Genomic DNA, 20,223 nt, shown 5'->3' on the forward strand with positions numbered 1-20,223 from the left:
CTTTCTCTCTTTTTTAGATGGCCTACCCTGTTCTTTAAAATTTCCAGGGACTAATAATTCAGATTTCCTCTTGGTTACATTTTCTGATGCTTCATGTAGTATCTAGAACATTCATTGTAGAACGAGTCATTGGTATGAGAAATTTCTGTTTCTTCCCTTGCTTGGTTTCCTTGCCTTGGGCTCTTAAGTGTCAGGTGGGGTTTGGGGAAATAATGGGTTTGCTCAGGCCTGGTAGATAATTTGGTGGAAGAACGGGAATCTTTCATCCCATCGTGTTATCCTGACTCAGACTTATAGTCACTATCATTTATGGTTGGGAAATGCCTTAAGTTTGTATAAATCCATGGCCTCTTGGCTTTAACTCATCTACATAAATAGTAAAAATAATAAGAGATATAAAAATAACACTGGCATTATTGATCATCTGTTTTTTACTATACACTTTACTAAGCACTTTATGTATTTTATTTCATATAATTGTCATAACCCTATAAGTTTGATACTATTATATCATAATTTATGATTATCGTCCTTACTTTTTAGCTAAGAAAACTGAACTTTGTAGAAATTAAGTAATTGCCCAAGATCACCATGCGAGTGAGTGGCAGTAAAAAACAGGTTTGTGTGAGTCTATAGCCTATGCTCTTTACCACCATCCAGTATGGCCTCCATGGCAGAAAATCATGAGTTTAGCTAAAATATATCTTTGGTATGTAATCTGGCTGTGCCTTTGTACAGGTATAACCCCTCCTGCTGGTTCCCCTTCTAAATAAATGTGGTGGCCATGGCACCAAGAACGCACAATGCAACATTTTATTAGAAGGAATGGTACTAGGGGCCTAGGAGCCAAAAGGGTAAATGAAACATTTTATTAGCAGTCAGAGTATTCACAGCAAATAACAAAGCTGGATTTGTAGAACCATTTGCTTTCTAGAAAGGGATCTGTCATGCCTCTCAGTTGGCAGAGCAGGGGATTTCCCCAGGGTGGGAAGGGAGAACATTCAGCTCCACTGTATGGCCTGAGTGCTGTTGGGCCCATCCAGTCAGTGCCTGGAATCTGTCATTTGTTGATTGTTATCAGTGCCTTTCTTTTGCTTTTCTAGGATTGTAGCTGACAAGGTAAAGGAGGTCCTATTTATCCGACCCCGGAAGTACATCCACTGCTCCAGCCCAGAGACCGCAGAGCCTGGCTACATCAACATCATGGAGCTGGCGGCATCTGTGTGCCGCTATGACCTAGATGACATGGACATCTTCTGGCTCCAGGAACTCAATGAAAACCTCGCAGAAATGGGTAAGTTGTTTCCTCACAAGTAACTTGTTCCTTGACTTGATTTGTGATTTTTTTTAAAAAGTTGTCAGGACCATTTTAACTTGCTTTCATTTTGTGGCTTCCTTTCTTTTCTGGGCTCTTCATTTATTTTTCTCTTTAATCTTAATCTTAATGAGGCATTTCCTGAAATGCATAAATATATTGAAGTAGAGCAGTAACATTTAAATCTGACCTTGTCTTTCCTTGTTCATGGTGAATATCACAGATCAGGGACGGCATGTAGCTTTCACGAGGCCGTTTCCCAGTTCTGAGTGTGAGATTGGTCATGGCTGATTGGACTTCTGGTTGAGAAGGATTCTGAGACTGGTTCCTCGTTCGGCCCTGAAAAGTACCATGATCAGTGAGCAGGGCCAAGGGTAGTGGCACCTTGACATCTCCACCTGATGGAGAGAAACTGCAGCTTCAGCAGCACTGCAACTGACAGGTTGATGTGACCAGGATGCCTTAATGCAGGACTTGTATTTTGCTGCCTGGAAGAAGAATGGCAGGCCTAGGGCAAAACATCCCCAAAGCAGTTCTTAGCTACCTCCAGTGAGTTCTAGAGTTGTCATGCTACTCTCAAAAAATAGAATAAAATGAAGCAAAAACAAGCAAATAAAAAACCTCGTAGTAAACATAGTAGTAATTTTAAAGTAAACGTGTGCCGTACGGTACCATACCGGCAATGCTCGGAAATCCTAGGCTGAAAGGAAACTCACCTTATACTTACACACAGTTCCTTTTGACCTGTCTTCAGCCTAAACAGTGTTTAGGTCCAAGTGGTCCTGTGAAACTGGGTGGTTTTTAACTCTCTGTATGAGATATGGTAAAGGATACATTTGATTTTGTTTTTGTTTGAATCACATTTGTTCATTGTTAGTACAACAAGGATCAGTGGTTTTCCTTTTCTTCCCTTTTTTTTCTTTCTTTCTTTCTTTTGAGGTTGGTATCTGAATGCATGTGAATACAAAATTAAAATTATACTAAATCCAGTTTGGCATGATGGTGATAGTTATTCTGCCAGTAACCAATACTAACTCCTTGCTTTTTAAAACATTTTGTTTTATGTCTTCTCTTGTTCTGCCTTCTAAGAGGAAAGAGAGGGGTCAAAAAAATTTAGGGTGGGAACCACAAAGAGAAGGGAATAAAAGACTGACAGAAAGGGAAAATGAGAGTATGAGGGCATAATCAAGTGGATCGATGGCTCAATGTACAGTTGCGTTTATGAACCATACGGCATCCATATACACTATAGTGACTACAGTGCTGCCTTCAACATGACACTGCCTTATAACCAAGTCCCTTTGGTATTTTGCAGTTAATTCCCTTTGGATGAGTTTTTTTAAAATAAGCTTTCAAAAAAATTTTTGAAATAGTTTTAGCTTTCAAGAAAAGTTGCATTTTTAATACTGTTACCATATACGCCTCACGCAGTTTGTTTCGCCTCATGTTAACATCTCACTTTACCATGATACATTTGTCAAAGCTAAGAAACCAGCACAGGTACAGTACTATTAGCTAAGTTCCAGACTTTATTGGAATTTCACCAGTTTTTCCACTAATGACCTTTTTCTGTTCCAGGATCCCGTCCAGGATACCACATTGCATTTAGGCTTGGATGAGTTTTAAAAAGAGGATTGCCTTATCTCCAGCATTCCTTTTGAGTGAATGATATTGTAGTAAGGTTCTAAGAGCTTAAAATAAACTTTCAAAAACAATATTAACTTAAGCATGTTTTTTATTCAGATTAAGGAATTCTAAAAGTTGAGTGCTTACTGCATACCAGTCACTATACTAAGCAATGTATGAACATGATCTCATCTCTGCCTCACAAGAAATCAATGAGTTTGGTATTATTATCCTTATTTTTATAGATAAGGAAGCTAAGCCCTAAAGAGGGTAAATAACTTGTCAAAGCTTATATAACCAATGTGAGGTCAAATTGGAATTTGAATCCAAGTGCTCTTATAACCAGACACTATACTCCTTCACTCTAGGAAAAAAAAAAGTGTAATTTGTCTTGGCTGGAAAAATTAAACATACTACCTGAGTAGTTTTTGGTTTCATAAGTAGCTACAACATTGAAAAGGTAGTTTATGCAGAATTCCAAAGTTCCTTAGGATCTTATATTGCAGATGAAGTGGTGTATTTGGATAAATTTGTTTTGGATCACTTTGAGAAGTACTCCTGAGTTTATAAGCTGTTAGAATAAATATATGTGTGCTCTCACAAAATCATCAGTCCCCCTAAGAAGAAAAATGTTTAGTTATTACCAATAGCCATCATATGAATCTTTTAGTTGACTTATTATGTATAGAAGGCTAAGAAAAATTAAAAGTATAGAAGGAAAAGGAATCAAGAGGCAAAAAAGGTAATTTCAGAATTTGCAGTTAGACCTTTATGAATGCTAATGTTTATTTTATATTATAGTTTGTCATTAGAAAATATTATTGGATTTTCTGAAAGTCAGGTTTGAAAAACAAATAACAAATATTTCATATGTATAATCACATATACAGTACCTAGAATTTTCCTTTATGGCTTAATACCTTTTTGTATGAAAATTTCCTTGTTGTAACCATTAGATGTGCTCATTGGAACTAATTTGCTAAGAATGAATTGTTATTTATATCCAAATAGTTATATGATTCTAATTATTTTATTATACTATAAAGTGTTCAATATTACAAAGTCCAATGAAAGTCCTCCCTCAGTGGGAATAAGAGAAAACAGATTCAGGGGAGTTCCCTGGTTGCCTAGTGGTTAGGATTCCGGGCTTTCCAGGTTCAATCCCTGGTCAGGGAACTGAGATCCTACAAGCCGCATGGCACAGCCACAAAAAAAGAGAGAGAGAGAGAGAGAGAAAACAGATCTAGGAGGAGACTGGCTAGGATTTGGACAGAAAATTGAAAGGGTCAGTATATATAACTTACAAAGAATATGGTGAAATATATTTCTCCTTTCATGTGTCAAACACTAATATGTGATGATAGGTAAATTTTAGAATAGCTCTAGTAAAAGATTCTTTAAAATCTGGTAGTTTTAGATCAGGGAAGAGATGGTTTTATCCTTTAGAATCTCCCCACCCCTGCACCGGGCTCACAGTAGGTGATTTGGGAATGACAGCTGACTGATGGGTTGATTGATTGTTTGTATTTCTGTGCAGGTTGTGGGCCAGTTGATGAGAATCTTATGGAAAAGACAGTAGAAGTCCTGGAACGCCATTGCCATGAAAATATGAACCATGCTATTGAGACAGAGGAAGGGCTAGGCATAGAGTATGATGAAGATGTGATCTGTGATGTGTGCCGGTCTCCAGACAGTGAAGAAGGGAATGATATGGTGTTCTGTGATAAGTGTAACATCTGTGTGCATCAGGTTAGTGAGAGTGGAGACCGCCACCTCCCCACGGTCAGCCTTTCTGAAGTTCAGTGATCATCTCCAGCACCCATATCTGGGTAGCAGCTTGCATTTAAGGGTGAAAATAAAGATTTGGCCTGGCTGTTCTCCAGTAATTCCTTTAGAAATAATACTCCTTATGATCCCCAAGGTGACTTATTAACTTTACTCCAGGGGGCTAAACCCAGGTCTTTATTGTGTATCTTCATGCCCATGCCATTGAGATTGCCTTGTTCGATACTTTTACAGTCCCCTGGGGAGTCTCCTTGCTGCCTGCCTGGGAGTCTCTCCTCTGCCTTGGAGTCCCTGTTATATCATCAGGTTACACCCATGGTCAGTAACCTTGGGGAGTTTACACTTCCTACAGCTGGAAGTCGGGACTCCTCATCCTGGCACCCAGAGCTCTCCTCTGTCTCCCAAATATACCACTCCCAGGAAACTAGGTCTACTCCACTTTTAAACATCATAGAATTTTAGGATTGTAAAAAACCGTCCCACTCCTTAATTTTACAGATAATACCAGGAGAGGTGAAGTGACTTTACCCAACCTCTTACAGCTAGTTGTCATTCTTTCTCTACCACACTACTTTTTTTAATTAATAGTAATGATGATGGTGATATCCACATTCTTTTCAGCTCTTTCCCTTTTTCCCCCCACAAGCCCTATGCTCTAGCAAAATAAGGTGACTCAGTGGGGCAGTGATGAATATTCCTGATGCTGTCCTGTCTCCATGTTTCAGCCACACCAATTTAAAATGCCTTCTCCCACCTCCGGCTAACAAAACTTTACATACCTTTCAAGACCTAGTTTGAATCCTTTCTTGAACTCCCTTACCCTAAGTGATTTTTCACTCTTCTGAACCTGTTGTGTGTTTCATTCATTTCATTAATTTATCTAGCAAATAGGTATGCAACACCATCCATGTGCCAGGACTGTGCTGCATGCTGAAGTCTTTGCCCCCAGGGAGATCAGAATCTGGTGTAGGGTCTACAAGGAAACTGCCCATTTTAGCATAGTATGCCAAGTGTTTTTGTAGATTGAAGTCCATGCTGCTGTGGAAGTGCATGGGAGGGATGGGGGTCAGGGATAACATCCAGAAGGTGGCATCCAAGCTGAATCTTAATGGCCAAAGGGAAATGCCAGAAAAAAAAACAGCAGCGTGTGTTCAGGCAGAGAGGAGAACATGTTCAGGTGGGGTAGTGAGAGTAGGCAAAGTATGTTAGAGGCAACTCTGAGCTGTTCAGAACTGTGGAGAGTGGTGGGGTCGAGTAGGGAATGCATGGAGAGTGAGGGTAGAGAGGGATACAAGAGACACATGTGAAGAGCCTTCTCTGACAAACTAAGGAACTTCGGTTTTGTCCTGTCAACCCTGAAGGATATGATTTGTAATTTAGAAGGATCATCCTGACTACAAAATTATTAAAATGATTAGATAACACAGGAGATAGAGAGAAACCAGGACTTAAGACTTTATTTTAGTTCCATGGGCCACCTAACCTAACCCTCTGTATTAAAAGGTACTCAGAATATTCTGTGATCAATTGGGTCTCTTTCTTCCTTTTACTTGTATCCTTTTAGAGTGAATTTTGAAAATTTATCTTCACTCTACCAGTTATTGGCATTTATGTCTCACCTTTAGTGAGAGAGAAAATCTTTACTACTTAAGTACGAACTTAAATATCTGACAGTACAGGTCCACAGTCCCTTCTATGCATTTCCAAAATTTTAAAGCTCTGAAAACTACAAGTTTTTACTTAAGTTTGGCACCAAAACTGATTTGAGGGCAGTAGCAGAACTCACCCCATATGAGGCTATTTGTAGTCTTTATTTCATTTTGTGAAAATACTCATATATTTTGTTAGAGAAATATTAATGTATTTGATTATATGGCACTGCCCTGGTCCCATTAGGGGGTTAGGTAATATGCCATGTCTATACTGTACCACTTTTCTAAGATATGCACAATTCTGAATTTCCTGATGTTTCTTACCCTAGTTTTCAGATAAATGATTGTGGATCTTTAGTAGAATTGAAGGTAATAGTACTGAGGTCATCTGTATATATTTTCTGTATTTGTCCTTCACAGTTGGGACAAAATATTAATGAATTACTTCCAGGTTCTTTAACTAACAAAATGAAATGTAGCATAATAACTCTCCTTAAAGGTATTTTGCTTTGAAAACATATCCAGTAATGACTATAAATGGTGCCCTTTCCTCACGTAGAAAGAAATGACAATAACACCTGACCAGGCCTTGCAGAATATAAGCTGGTATGTATTAAAGCTGGATGTTGATGCCACATAAAGTTTCATATAAAAGAGAATTCTTCCGAAGTGAGTAGGTTCACTTGAATTCTAAAGAGATACTTAGGTTAGAGCTCCCTCTGTTGACTGAAAAGTGACTTAAATGATTTGGAAGATTTGGTTTACTCAACAGAATTGGGGACATGTTGACAATTAAATTCATTAAATATAATTTTTCTTCTTTACTGCCACCATATTATATCAACTGTTTGTTCCTCTGTGACTATAATACACTTATGGTCAGTACTTTAGAAGAGAGGTTTATTTTACATCAGTAGATGTTGGATTTTAACAATTAATTTAAATTTTTTTCATTAAAAAGTGTGAAAATTGGGACCGTTCCAAGGCCCTTAATGTATTCCATTTCTGCTGCTTAGCCCAGGTATTGAACACTCAAACTGAGGCCTAAATTCATTTGCCTGAAGGTACATGCTCATAGTTTTTATACCTGTCATATATATAATGTTTAGCACTAAATTTATTAACCCCTTGAAATTATATGTAAAACATATGTTCGTGCATGTGTGCAGTTTTTTAAAAAAATACAGTCCAACCTTCGTCATTTTGTGGTCTAGAAAAAGTTGAGAGCCACTACAATGAAATACAAGCTTCTATGATCTTATGACCAGGAATAAGTCTACACAAGAGCTCAGTAAATGATTTTCTACCCAATAAAATGGCCAGGTGATAAAGGGTATTCCTAGAACCAGCTTCTGGTTTTTCTTCTGCTGGTCTGAAAGAGGCTCTGTTTTAGGGAGAAAGCTTGCTTTCATTTCCTTGCAGACTTTCTGGATCTCAGAGAAAGAAAAAGCTTTGAAGGTTAGGGACCTTATAAAATGATGCCCTGCTTTTGTGACAGCAGCCTAGTTGGAATCCAGCTTCAGTTGTTGAGTGAAATTTATTTGTTCTACCAAACCACCTACTCAAGCTCAGCGTAGAGAACCTTCCAGATAAATTGATGGTAAAGGACCTACCCCCAGTGACCTTACAGTATCACTGAGGAGATGAAACATAACAGTTAAAGTAGAGAAGAATACATGATGTCGACTAAGTACCTGGAGAGGGAAACGACGTTGAGTGGAGGGTGGGAGTCAGGAAGTGGAGCAGACACAGGGGCTACGGTGATCTGAGAATTGAGGTGAAGAACAGCAGGCTTTTTCTTTGAAGGGCCAGATAGTAAATATTTTAGACTTTGAGGACCACATATAGTCCCTGTTACATATTCTTCTTTCTTTTAACATCCCTTTAAAAATATGGAAACCATTCTTAGCTTGTTGGCCTTACAAAACAGGCCTCAAGAAGTAGGCCCCTGGTTTTAGATGGGGTTGAGGGTGGGAGCAGAAGGGGTTTTTAGAGGGTTTACTGCTGTGCAATGGTATGAAGTCTTTGTTTTAGTAAGAAGAATATGACAGCCAAATAGAAGAAGGATTGAAGGTATGAAGGGAGAGGAAGAGAATTTAGAAATAAATCAATCCAGGCATGACGTGAATGAGGACTTGGCTGGAGCAGTTGTGGTGGGGATGGAGAGGAAGGTCAGAGTCTAGTGACCACTCCGTGGGGATTAGTAGCAAGCCCAAGGGACAGTAGATGAAGGAAAGTGGATAATAAGAGTCAAGGAATTTGGATCTGGAAGCTGCGAAGCATGGTGGTGATATGGATAGAGAGAGTTTGCAAAGGGGGCCAGTTGCAGGGGTAACATGATGGTGACTGTTGGAACTGGAATCTGAGCTGTGGGTGAATTTTCTGGGGCAGGCACAGACTTTGAAGCTGCGGTGGTGAATCAGTCAGTAGTGAAGGTATGCTAGGCCACATGGGGAGCCAGGTGGCCCCCAGCTATAGTCTCTAATGGTGAGAGTAGAGCAGTAAGGGGGGAAGGATGGGCGAAGTCAGAGATAGTGAAAAGGAAATCTAAACTATTTTCCAAACTAATCTCCCTCCTCCCACCTCCAATAGTAATTCATTTATTTATTTGTCCGACTTCATTCTGTAAGGAATTTGAAGTAGCTTCAAGGACTCATTATGGACTATTGTGATTTAGTCTAATATTCTGTTCAATTCAGGATCCATTCATAAGTCCCTTTTTCTTCAACTCAAGCAAGTAACTGCTACAGTTTCCTGAGAGTGCTTTTCATGCAGCAGGCACTGTTAGGCTCTTTAACATTAGCTCATTTGCTCCTGAGAAGTTTCATTCTGCTTATTTCTTAACACTTTTTTCTTGATCACAGCAGTGCATGACATGTAGAAGTTGTTCAGTGAGTACATGACTGACTAATTATAATACATAATCATTGAGAAAGCTTTAGAAAACGGAGGCAAAAAAGAAAAAAATATGTAATCACAAAACTCAGGTAACAGTTGGGCTAACCTTTACGTGTATTTCCTTCTAGTCTTATTCTATCGTCCTTAAAGTTGATTCTCATAGACAGACATGCTGACCTTAAAACAGATGCTAGAAGTTGCTTTTTTTTTTTTGAGTGTTTTAAAATTACTAAATCCTGGATATGAGCTCGTTTGGCCTTATTTGCCTCTTTCTCCTAAAAGTGGAGGGTACTCTGTGACTGTGTACCGGAGCAGACATTGACCCCGTGAGAAGACGCTAACCATCACCCCCTCTCCTCCTCGTGCCTCCAGGCCTGCTACGGCATCCTCAAGGTCCCAGAAGGCAGCTGGCTGTGTCGCTCCTGTGTCCTGGGCATTCATCCACAATGTCTGTTATGTCCAAAGAAAGGTGGAGCCATGAAGACCACCAGGACAGGGACTAAATGGGCTCATGTCAGCTGTGCCCTGTGGATTCCAGAGGTAAGAATTCATCCAGGTCTGTGAGGCCATTTGCTCTCCCACAACGTTCAGACTGACTCAGGCTTCATGGAGATGCTTCATGCCTGCCCAGGCTTCTGAGGTGACAATGGTTCCACTTGACCTCCCTCACATCCTTCTTTTGCAAGTGGGCATGTGAGCCCATGCTAATTAATTTATAGGTGGTACTACCAGTGGTATTGGATAAATTTGGATGAGAGGAGAGGGTAGGAGCAGCAGATTTTTTAAAGGTAAAACCTACCTTAAAAATACCAAATCTTAAGTGTAGAGTTTCATAAGTTTTTACACGTGTATGTATCTGTCACCACAACCCAGACCAAGACATCGGACATCCCAGAAGTAGACATAGAGCATCCCAGAAGGATCCCTCACACCCACTTTCCAGTCCTTATCTGGGTCCCTATTACCCAAGAGTAACTACCATTTTGATTTCTATCAGTATAGTTTCGTTTTGTCTAAAAATGGAATCATACAGTATGCACTCTTTTATGTCTGGCTAGCAGTCTATATTATAGTGTGTGTCAACATTCATGCCTTTCTATTGCTGAGTAGTATTCCATTTTTTAAGAGTTTCTTTATTCAGAATGCCACCTCTCACTATTTAATCTGGTCCTTCAGTTGCTGTTATTTCCTGAGGGCTTCCAGACATTACTTCTAACTTTTTATGGCTGCCCTTTTTATTTTTATTTATTTATTTATTTATTTATTTATTTATTTATAATTTATTTTATTTATTTTTGGCTGTGTTGGGTCTTTATTGTTGCACGTGGGCTTTCTCTAGCTGCAGAGAGCGGGGGGCTACTCTTCGTTGCAATGCGTAGGCTTCTCGTTGTGGTGGCTTCTCTTGTTGTGGAGCACGGGCTCTAGGCGCGTGGGCTTCAGTAGTTGTGGCTCGTGGGCTCTAGAGCACAGGCTCAATAGTCGGGGCCCACGGGCTTAGTTGCTCCACGGCATGTGGGATCTTCCCGGACCAGGGCTCGAACCTGAGTCTCCTGCATTGGCAGGCGGATTCTTAACCACTGCGCCACCAGGGAAGCCCTATGCCTGCCCTTTTTTAAAAAAAACAAAATCTGTTTGGACATCTCATTCACATTCTCTCTCCCCAACCCCTATCCAAGCCAGCAAATTTGTTAGCACTTTAACTGCAGAACGAGAGACTGCAGAATTCAGTTTATGGGGAGCTGATGATACTGTATCAGAAATTCATTCTCCTTTAAAACTTGCCTGGCTTTATTCTTGTTAACGTCCAATCTGTCTAGCAGTCGAGCTCACAAAGTTAAACTGAAAGTTCTAGGTACATACTATGGTATTCTTATGGATATAGAAGTCAGTTTGTTTTTTTAATTTGAGTAGTGGTTTCTTTTTCTTACTAAGAACATCCAGCTAATAGACATGTGAAATGAACTCTGAGGTTTCTGGCCTGAGAGTCACTAATTTCTAGCAGCAAATTCCCCAGCTAATAAAGCAGGCTCTTTCAAAATATTAAAAGTCTGGAACATGACTCAGGAAGAGTTCTTTAAAAGTAAAAGAAGCTTTCTCACCTATTGACATTTTCTTATGGTTTCTAGTACCTGATTTCTAGTACTTTTGGGGCTGTTCTAGATGTCTCTGATCTTTCTCCTGTTGGTTTCTCGATGTGGGTGGAACTTGTACTAGTTTAACTGTCCTTACTCAACAGTCCTTCACTTTTCAAAGTCGTTTCTCTCTTAGAAACTCATGTATGTATTTTTAAAGAAAAGAAAAAGAAAACACTTTTTACCAGAAGTTGCTTGACCCCTTATTTTCACACAGAAAAAAGTTCTGTGTTTTTAAAAAGCATCTCTTTCAGCACTCTCTCAAAGACTAATTTCACTTTAAAGCTACTTTGACTGAGAGAATAGAGTAAGCTGGTGATAGTTAACGTGATTTTAAAGACTGGTTTTAAAATGTTATCCTCATCTTTTCTACTTATGTGCTGCAATCTCTTCATTACACAGATTGCTGCTACTTTCCAACGATACTATGTCACTGCCGCTGTTTTTCGTCATTCATTATTAAATGAAAAAAACACAAGGCATGTGGCACCATCTCAAACACGCGAGAGGTGCTAGATTTTGTGAATCTTAATTCCTTTCCTTAGTAGCTTTCTTTGGTTCCTAAGTAAAGTGTAGATATCTTTGATTCATTAAGGTGACCATGCCTAGTCTCTACTCCTGCCCTCTCATCCTATATAGGAATCATTTATATTACTGGAAATGATTGAAGCCCTGAGCAGTGACTAGAGATGGGTTTTATTTATTCTAAGTTCCATAGTAACCTTAGGAGACATGGCTCACCTCATTGTTTTGATGTTCTGAGCTTCTTGTCACATCATTTATGGTTTGTGAAAGGTACTTCTGGAATGCCTTGGTGCCTTCTGCCTTATGGTGGTGTTTTATTTGTAGGTCAGCATTGCTTGTCCTGAGAGGATGGAACCAATCACAAAGGTCTCCCATATTCCGCCCAGTCGGTGGGCCTTAGTCTGCAACCTGTGCAAGTTGAAGACAGGGGCTTGTATTCAGGTAAGTCCCAATGAGAAGTGGTGGAGTGGGCTAACACCAAATTGGCCAGACTCACCCTCCCAATGAGAGCATCCTGCTAATTGAAAGGTTACTCAACAGGCTTCCCACTCACTCCTAGAGCTCTGCTACTGTACAGGCCATTTGTGGAACCCCTTTTTTGGATGTTGCCTCTGGACCCTTCAGCTTATTCTTTTCAATAGCCATAGTGGTGGTTAATTTCCATCCTTCTCTCTCAGATCTGATGAATTAGGTGAGTTCTGAAGCTAGATGATCCTGGGTGGAAACAAGCCATAACTTCTAAACAACCAGGCCCATGTTCTTGTGTGGCTCACCCGTTGTAGATGGATGACTTGGGTTCCAGGATGATTTGACAGATGACCCTGTTGCTGGACTAAGTGCAACTCATTTGACAGGGAAAGATGCATCTGAATGGATAAATTCTGGTTGATAGGTTTGAAAGTCATTCTCATAGGCATATTTGTTGCATATGGTAGTGCAAGTAGAGTTTTCTGAGACATCTGAGGCATAGAAATTCAGCTGCTTGAAGTAGAAGTCGTAGCTGGTGCCCCCAAAAGCAACATTGGAGGTGGGGAGGATGGGGCTGGGAGAGGCCAGTCACCGCCAGAAAAGGCAGAAAGGTTGACCCTTCATAATCTAGTTTTCCAGAATGTCATCTCACCTTTTATTCCAAATGTAATAAGGTGGATTTCCTGGTGAGAGGGGAGGAAGGGCTGGCCTTCCACTTCCCAGACCTCTTGCATAGTATACAGTCTGGTTGGAGTTAGGTTTGCATGTTCACCTTCACAGAAAGGGGGCCATATGATGTCATAGCTTAGGGACAGTGGCTCTAGGTGTTTCGTGAGGTTCCTTGCTATCTGGCTCATCTTGCAGATTTCTTGCTCTAGACCTGGGATCAGCCACTCCTCCAAGTAACCCTGGTTCTTTTACTGGGAAATGGTATTTAAAGAATACAATCTGGGGCTTCCCTGGTGGCGCAGTGGTTGAGAATCTGCCTGCCAATGCAGGGGACACGGGTTCGAACCCTGGTCTGGGAAGATCCCACATGCCGCGGAGCAACTAGGCCCGTGAGCCACAATTACTGAGCCTGCGCGTCTGGAGCCTGTGCTCCGCAACAAGAGAGGCCGCGATAATGAGAGGCCCCGCGCACCGCGATGAAGAGTGGCCCCCGCTCGCCGCAACTAGAGAAAGCCCTCGCACAGAAAGGAAGACCCAACACAGCCATAAATAATAAATAAATAAAATAGTGTTAAAAAAAAAAAGAATACAATCTGGACCCCAAAAACACTTTTAGTGTTTTAAACTCGTTTTTACATTTGACAGAATCGGATACTTTGTCTTGCTTTTTAAAAAAATTTTTTTCCTGCTGATTTTATTTATTTGAACTGTAGCACTTTAGCAATTATAAGGGGGAACATTTTTAAGGAAATCTATTCCCATGGGGTCTACTGCCTTAACAAATTGCCTGTTTATGCTTTTCTAAGTTCTCTCCTGATTGCGCCCCACATGTGAGCCCCTTGAGGGCCAAGGTTATGTATCATTCTTCCCCTAGCACAAAAGAGTGCCTGCCCCTTGTCAGTGCTCAATTAGTGTTTATTGAATAAATATATCTGTATTTAATTGTATCATAGATTAGTTTGTAAAATGCATTCTCCCCACTAAAAACTAAAATATTTCCCATCTTTTCATAATTATCATTTAGTCATTTTATAATAGCACAATGAATTTCTGTCTGTTAATTTACTTATTTTCCTTATTGTGGTACCTGCATTTTCCCCCATTTTTGCTGTTTTAAAGGATGATTTTTTTTACAACAGTTAGTAATTGGCAGCATGACTGTGGTGAGAGAAAAAACGCCCCATATTGCCACATTCTGCCCTCTATTGTAGTTATTTATCTATGAGTCTTAGCTTCCCTAGTAGGCTGCAAGCTCAAACTGTTTCATCCTTAGATCCTCCAAACCCCCGACATGGCCGATGGACAACACATATTAGATTGATAGATGGATAGTGGATGAACAGATGGATGGAAGAAACATTCTGGAGTGGGTTTTTTTATTGCAGGGCAGTGGTTTTGTTTTTATTACTTAGAGTTTAGATTCTGCATTTTGTAAAGGTCTTTCCAAATTAAGACTCTTAAAAAAAATTTTTTTACTGAGTAAATTAGAGATTTAATGAAGCTCCAGTGAAGTCTTAGTTTCTCTCAATCTTAACAGATCCAACACCTTTTTATAACAAATATTTTGTAATGCATCTATACTACCTTTACTTTAGTAATACCTCTACTTAGTAAACTATGAGTTTACTAAATGAAAGTCGTGGCTTAAAATATGGTTGTTAAAATACAGGTATATAATTGCTAATTCTTAGTTTTCTTGCTGAGGTAATAAAAGGAAATACATTAATGATTTTACTTGTTTCAACATTCCCTATCCAGTTCCTCTGTTGCATGTAGGTTCATGAACCAGCAATAAGTTCTAAGCAAAGGATAATCAGGCTTCAAATTTCTGACTGTGGTGTTTCCAGCAAGTAGTGTTAAGCAATGAGAAAATTCAGTAACACTTTTCATCACTCTGATGGCTTTGTTCGGGTGGGCTTCTCTGAATGGCCCAACCTAGAAATGGTTCTTTTTCTGGCCATCTCCGTTTTCTACATAATGACCCTCCTTGGGAATTTAGCCATCATTATCTTGTCATGCCTTGATGCCAGACTCCACACCCCCATGTATTTCTTTCTGTCTAATCTCTCTTTTTTGGACCTTTGCTATACTACTTCCCCTGTCCCCCAAATGCTAGTCAACATCCAAAGCCACTGGAGAAATATCAGCCACCTAGGATGCATAGCTTAACTTTTCATATTCCTTAGTTTAGGATCCACTGAATGTGTACTTCTTTCAGTAATGGCCTTTGATTGTTATGTAGCTATCTGCCAGCCTCTCCATTACACAGTTATCATGCACTCTTGGCTATGCCAACAACTGGCAGCAGTGGCTTGGGTGACAGGTTTCAGCAACTCTTTGGTGCAAATAGTGTTGACTTTCTTGTTACCTCACTGTGGTCCATATCAGGTGGAGAATTTCTTCTGTGAGGTACCTGCCATGGTTCAATTATCATGTGTTGATACATGGATCAATGAAGTGGAGATGTATGCTGCTGTGGTGGTCATAAAAGTCTCTTAAAATTTTGATTATAAGGAATTTCACTTATTCAACAAATATTTGAGTGCCTAATTGTGTGCCAGGCACTGTTCTAGGCACTTCGGATTTATCAGTGGACCAACAAAGAACTTTGCACCATGGAACTTACATTTTGGTTTGGGAGAAATCAGTGATAAGCAATAGATACTAAATATCGCGTTAGAAGGTGGTAAGTGCTATGGAAAGGAAAAATGTGGAGTATGGTAAGAAGATGGGGATTGTGGGGCAGGAGGCATACATTGCAAGTTTAAATAGAGTGGTAAGAGTAGGACTCACCGTAGCTGTGGCATCTGAGCAAAGACTCGAAGGTGAGAGAAGACAATGCAGATATTTGGGGTAAAAATGTTCCAGGCAGAGGGATCAGCCAGTGCAAAGGCCCAGAGATAGGAGTGTGTTTGGCTTGTCCGAGAGATAGGAAAGAGGCCAATGAGAATGGAATGGAGTGTGTGGGAAGAGAAGATCGGAGAGATTACACAGGGACCTGATTGGTTAGGGCAGTGGTTGGCAATTTTTTCTATACAGGGCCAGATAGTAAATATTTTAGGCTTTGGAGGCCATATGGTCTCTGTCACGACTACTCAGTTCTGCCTTTGTAGCACAAAGGCGGCCATAGACGATACTTAAAGCTTTACTGGAATATAGCCATGCTCATATACTTATTTATGGACTCTAAATTTATTTTATATGTCATAAAATATTGTTTTTCTTTTGATTGTTTTCCACCATTTAAAAAACGTAAAAACCATTTTTAGCTCCCATTCTTAACTCATGGGCCCCTTAAAAACAGGTATCTGGCTGCATTTGGTCTGTGGGCCATAGTTTGCAAGCCCATGGTGAAGGGTTTCCAGGGCCCTTATAAGATCTTTTGTTTTGGCACTTCCCTGGTGGTCCAGTGGTTAAGACTCCACGCTTCCAATGCAGAGGGCACTGGTTCGATCCCTGGTCAGAGAACTAAGATCCCAGATGCCACGTGGCGTGGCCAAAAGATTTAAAAAAAAAAAAAAGATCTTTTGTTTTTACTTAGAGTTTAAAGGGGGAGCCATTAGCAGGTTTTGAGCAGATAAGTAAAATGATTTGATTTATATTTTTAAAGGATCACTCTATGGAATCATGTTTAAGATTTGCTTCAAAATAATCTGGAGGGCAGGGTACTATGGGGGTTAAAGATGAATCAAGATGGGTCATACATTAATAATTATTGAGTCTGTATAATGGGTATATAGGGTTTAATATAGTATTCTCTATGCTATTATGTAGGTTTTTCCATAGCAGAAGGTTAAAAACAAAAATAGGCACTCTGGCTGCTTATTTGGAGCAGACTGTGAGGAGGGAAGGTTAGGAACGAGAAAAGCAATTAGGAGGCTATTACGGTAATCCTTGAGAGATGGCAGTGGTGGCTTTGTCTGGAGTGGTAGCCCTGGAGGTGGTGAAAGGTGATTGGGTTCTGGATGAATATTGAAAGTAGAGCCAAGAGGATTAACTGTGGATCAGGTATGAGGTGTGAGAGAAAGACAGGAGTTGGGGATGCTTCCAGGTTTTGGCCTGAACAGGGAGAAGGGTAAAGTTGCCATAAACTGAATGGAAAAATCTGCAAGTAGAAGAGATGTGGGTGGAAAGATCATCATGAGTTCAGTTTTAGACATTTAAGTTTGAGATGTCTACCAGATATCCTAGTGGAAATATTAAACCGACAGTTGTCTATGCGAGTTTGGAGTTTGGGAGGAAGTTTTGGACTGAAGACATAAATTTGGGAGTCATTGTCATGTAGGTATCTTTAGCCTGCACTGGGTAAGATCACTGAGTGAGGGAGTGTAGATAGAGAGGAAAACAGTACCAAGCACTGGGCCTTGCAGCATTCCAGTGTTAAGTAGTCAGGAGAGTAGGGAGAGATAGCAGAGGAGACTGAGAAGTCACCAGGGAGACAGGAGGAAAACCAAGAGAGCATAGTAGCCTAGAAATCAAGGAAAGAAAGCGTTTCAAGGAGAGGGGAAAGATCAGTGATGTAAACATACTGCTGGAGTAAGATGAGGACTACAAATTGACCCCTGAATTTAGCAATGTGATTACTGGTAATCTGGATGAGCAGTTTAGGTGGAGTGATGATGGCAAAAGCTACATTGCCGAGGGTCAGGGCAAAGAAATGGAGTAGGAACAGTCTGGAAAAGTGAGGGAAAGAAGTCCGCTCTTTAAGATGGAAGAAATAACAAGTATGTACAGTCAGCCCTCTGTATCCGCAGGTTCTACATCTGAAGATTCAACCAATTGCAGATTGAAAATATTTGGGAAAAAATTCCAGAAAGTTCCAAAAAGCAAAACTTGAATTTGCCTTGCACAGGCAACTATTACATAGCATTTGCGTTGTATTAGGTTTTATAAATAATCTAGAGATGATTTAAAGTATGGGAGGATGTGCACGTAGGTTACATGCAAATACTATGCCATTTTATATAAGGGATTTGAGCATCTGTGGATTTTGGTATCCACAGGAAGTCTGGAGCCAGTCCCCCGAGGATACTGAGAGTCTATTGTATGTATACTTGTTAACATATAGAACATAACAGTATGCATGCAAAGAGAGTGACCCATGGAGAGGAAAAACTGCTGGAGCAAGGTTTTTCAGTAGGTGAGAGAGGGTGGGGTAAAGAGGGTGAGAGAAGGGCAGCTTCAGGTAAGAGCACAGATTGTTCTTCCCCGGTAACAGGCTTGAAGGCAGTGTGTAGGTGCAGTATTAGATAGGTGTGCTGCTGGGAATCTGCAGAGCACTCTTTTTTTTTTTTTTTTTTTTTTTTAACAAATTCCTGGTGCCTCCTACTCTGCCATCTTCCCAGAATCCTTGCTCTTATTGTTTTGTTTTATTTTTTTTTATTTTTAAAAATTTATTTATTTTATTTATTTTTTTTATTTTTGGCTGCGTTGGGTCTTTGTTGCTGCACGTGGGCTTTTCTCTAGTTGTGGCGAGCAAGGGCTACTCTTTGTTGCGGTGTGCGGGCTTCTCATTGCGGTGGCTTCTCTTGTTGCGGAGCACAGGCTCTAGGCCCGTGGGCTCCAGTAATTGTGGCCCATGGGCTCAGTAGTTGTGGCTCACGGGCTCTAGAGCGCAGGCTCAGTAGTTGTGGCTCGCGGGCTTAGTTGCTCCGCGGCATGTGAGATCTTCCTGGACCAGGGCTCGAACCCACGTCCCCTGCATTGGCAGGTGGATTCTTAACCACTGTGCCACCAGGGAAGCCCTATTTATTTATTTATTTAGGCCGCTCCACGTCTTAGTTGCAGCACATGGGATCTTCATTGCGGCATGCGGACTTCTTAATTGTGGCATGTGAACTCTTAGTTGCGGCATGCGGACTTCTTAGTTGCGGCATGTGAACTCTTAGTTGTGGCATGCATGCGAGATCTAGTTCTCCAACCAGGGATCGAACCCGGGCCCCCTGCATTGGGAGTGTGGAGTCTTACCCACTAGACCACCAGGAAGTCCCCAGAGTGCTCTTTTTGATTGTTGTAATTTCCTCAGTGAGATAGGAAACAGGATCATCAGCTGACAGTGAGGATGTGGGTGAAGTCTCAAGGTTTGGGGAGAGAAGAGGTGTGAAATAGTTTTTTGGTTTGGGGAAATGCACTGTGAGTGCCAGGCTGCATTAAAGATCTTCCCCCCAAGTGAGGGGGGGTGAACTTCAGGTGACCTTGTGAAGTGTGGCTGTATTTTTCTCCACCTATGTTCTGTCTATACTAATATACTGTATTTGTTTACTGTTTTTGATCCCCATATAGGGAACAAGATTCTAAATTACTAATTGGTTTGAAATTAACTTAGTGGTGGTTTAAAAGGGGAAAAGGGTTTTGGTCTCTTTTTCCACAGGAAAACTAGGTGTCAACCATGGAAAACAAAGCCCACTCTATTAGTATAAGCAGAACATAGGTGGGGGTCAAGTTTTATTAGCATCTTTGTTTTTCAGAGGTTTATTTAAGGGTATTTGTGATTAGTAACACACCTCAGGTATTTTGCTTTATAAACTCTTTATGGAAATTTCTTAACTGTGAATTGTGTTCATTCTTCCTATCTCCCAGCAGTGGGGAATACCCACATCTCTCCTCTTCCTCTGATTTGGGAACATTCATTCGGCAAGGATAGAATCTAACACTGGTGGTTTTGGGGTCTAGACTAGCCAATATCTACAGCCTCCATATCTGGGAGCTAGAACCTTTCTCCTGAGGATGAAGGTTTCTGATAATCGTGGAACGGGTCCTAAAGACTGGGTTCAAAACAGATGCCCCAGGGCTTCCCTGGTGGCGCAGTGGTTGAGAGTCTGCCTGTCAATGCAGGGGACACGGGTTCGAGCCCTGGTCTGGGAAGATCTCACATGCCGCGGCGCAACTAGGCCCGTGAGCCACAATTACTGAGCCTGCGCGTCTGGAGCCTGTGCTCCGCAACAAGAGAGGCCGCGATAGTGAGAGGCCCGCGCACCGCGATGAAGAGTGGCCCCCGCTTGCCGCAACTGGAGAAAGCCCTCGCACAGAAACGAAGACCCAACAGAGCCATAAATAAATAAATAAATAATTAAAAAAAAAAACAAAACAGATGCCCCAGACAGCTCTGAATTTTGCTTAAACCCTGGACACAGTCCCTCTGCCGCCTTTCCAG

The 20,223-nt window shown here is 40.8% G+C and overlaps 1 protein-coding gene and 1 pseudogene across 24 annotated transcripts in view; both read left to right on the forward strand.

Annotated features, from left to right (window-relative positions):
* Nucleotides 1-20,223, forward strand: part of JADE3 (jade family PHD finger 3) — a 172,149-nt gene that overhangs the window by 132,869 nt on the left and 19,057 nt on the right. For 22 of the 23 annotated variants that reach the window (XM_082446434.1, XM_082446435.1, XM_082446426.1 and 19 more), the window contains 4 exons: nt 1,104-1,294; nt 4,479-4,690; nt 9,649-9,816; nt 12,258-12,374. In XM_082446434.1, coding sequence (XP_082302560.1) covers nt 1,104-1,294; nt 4,479-4,690; nt 9,649-9,816; nt 12,258-12,374 — 688 coding nt within the window. Of the gene's footprint in view, nt 1-541; nt 619-1,103; nt 1,295-4,478; nt 4,691-9,648; nt 9,817-12,257; nt 12,375-20,223 lie in introns of those variants that run through there. The other variant, XM_082446433.1, reaches the window with a different exon arrangement.
* Nucleotides 12,390-17,316, forward strand: LOC309652589 (olfactory receptor 2J3-like; annotated as a pseudogene). Its single transcript has one exon. The product of its transcript is annotated as an olfactory receptor 2J3-like (transcript).

Source organism: Balaenoptera physalus, assembly GCF_965194825.1.
Source record: "Balaenoptera physalus genome assembly, chromosome: X".
Taxonomy (NCBI): Eukaryota; Metazoa; Chordata; class Mammalia; order Artiodactyla; family Balaenopteridae; genus Balaenoptera; species Balaenoptera physalus.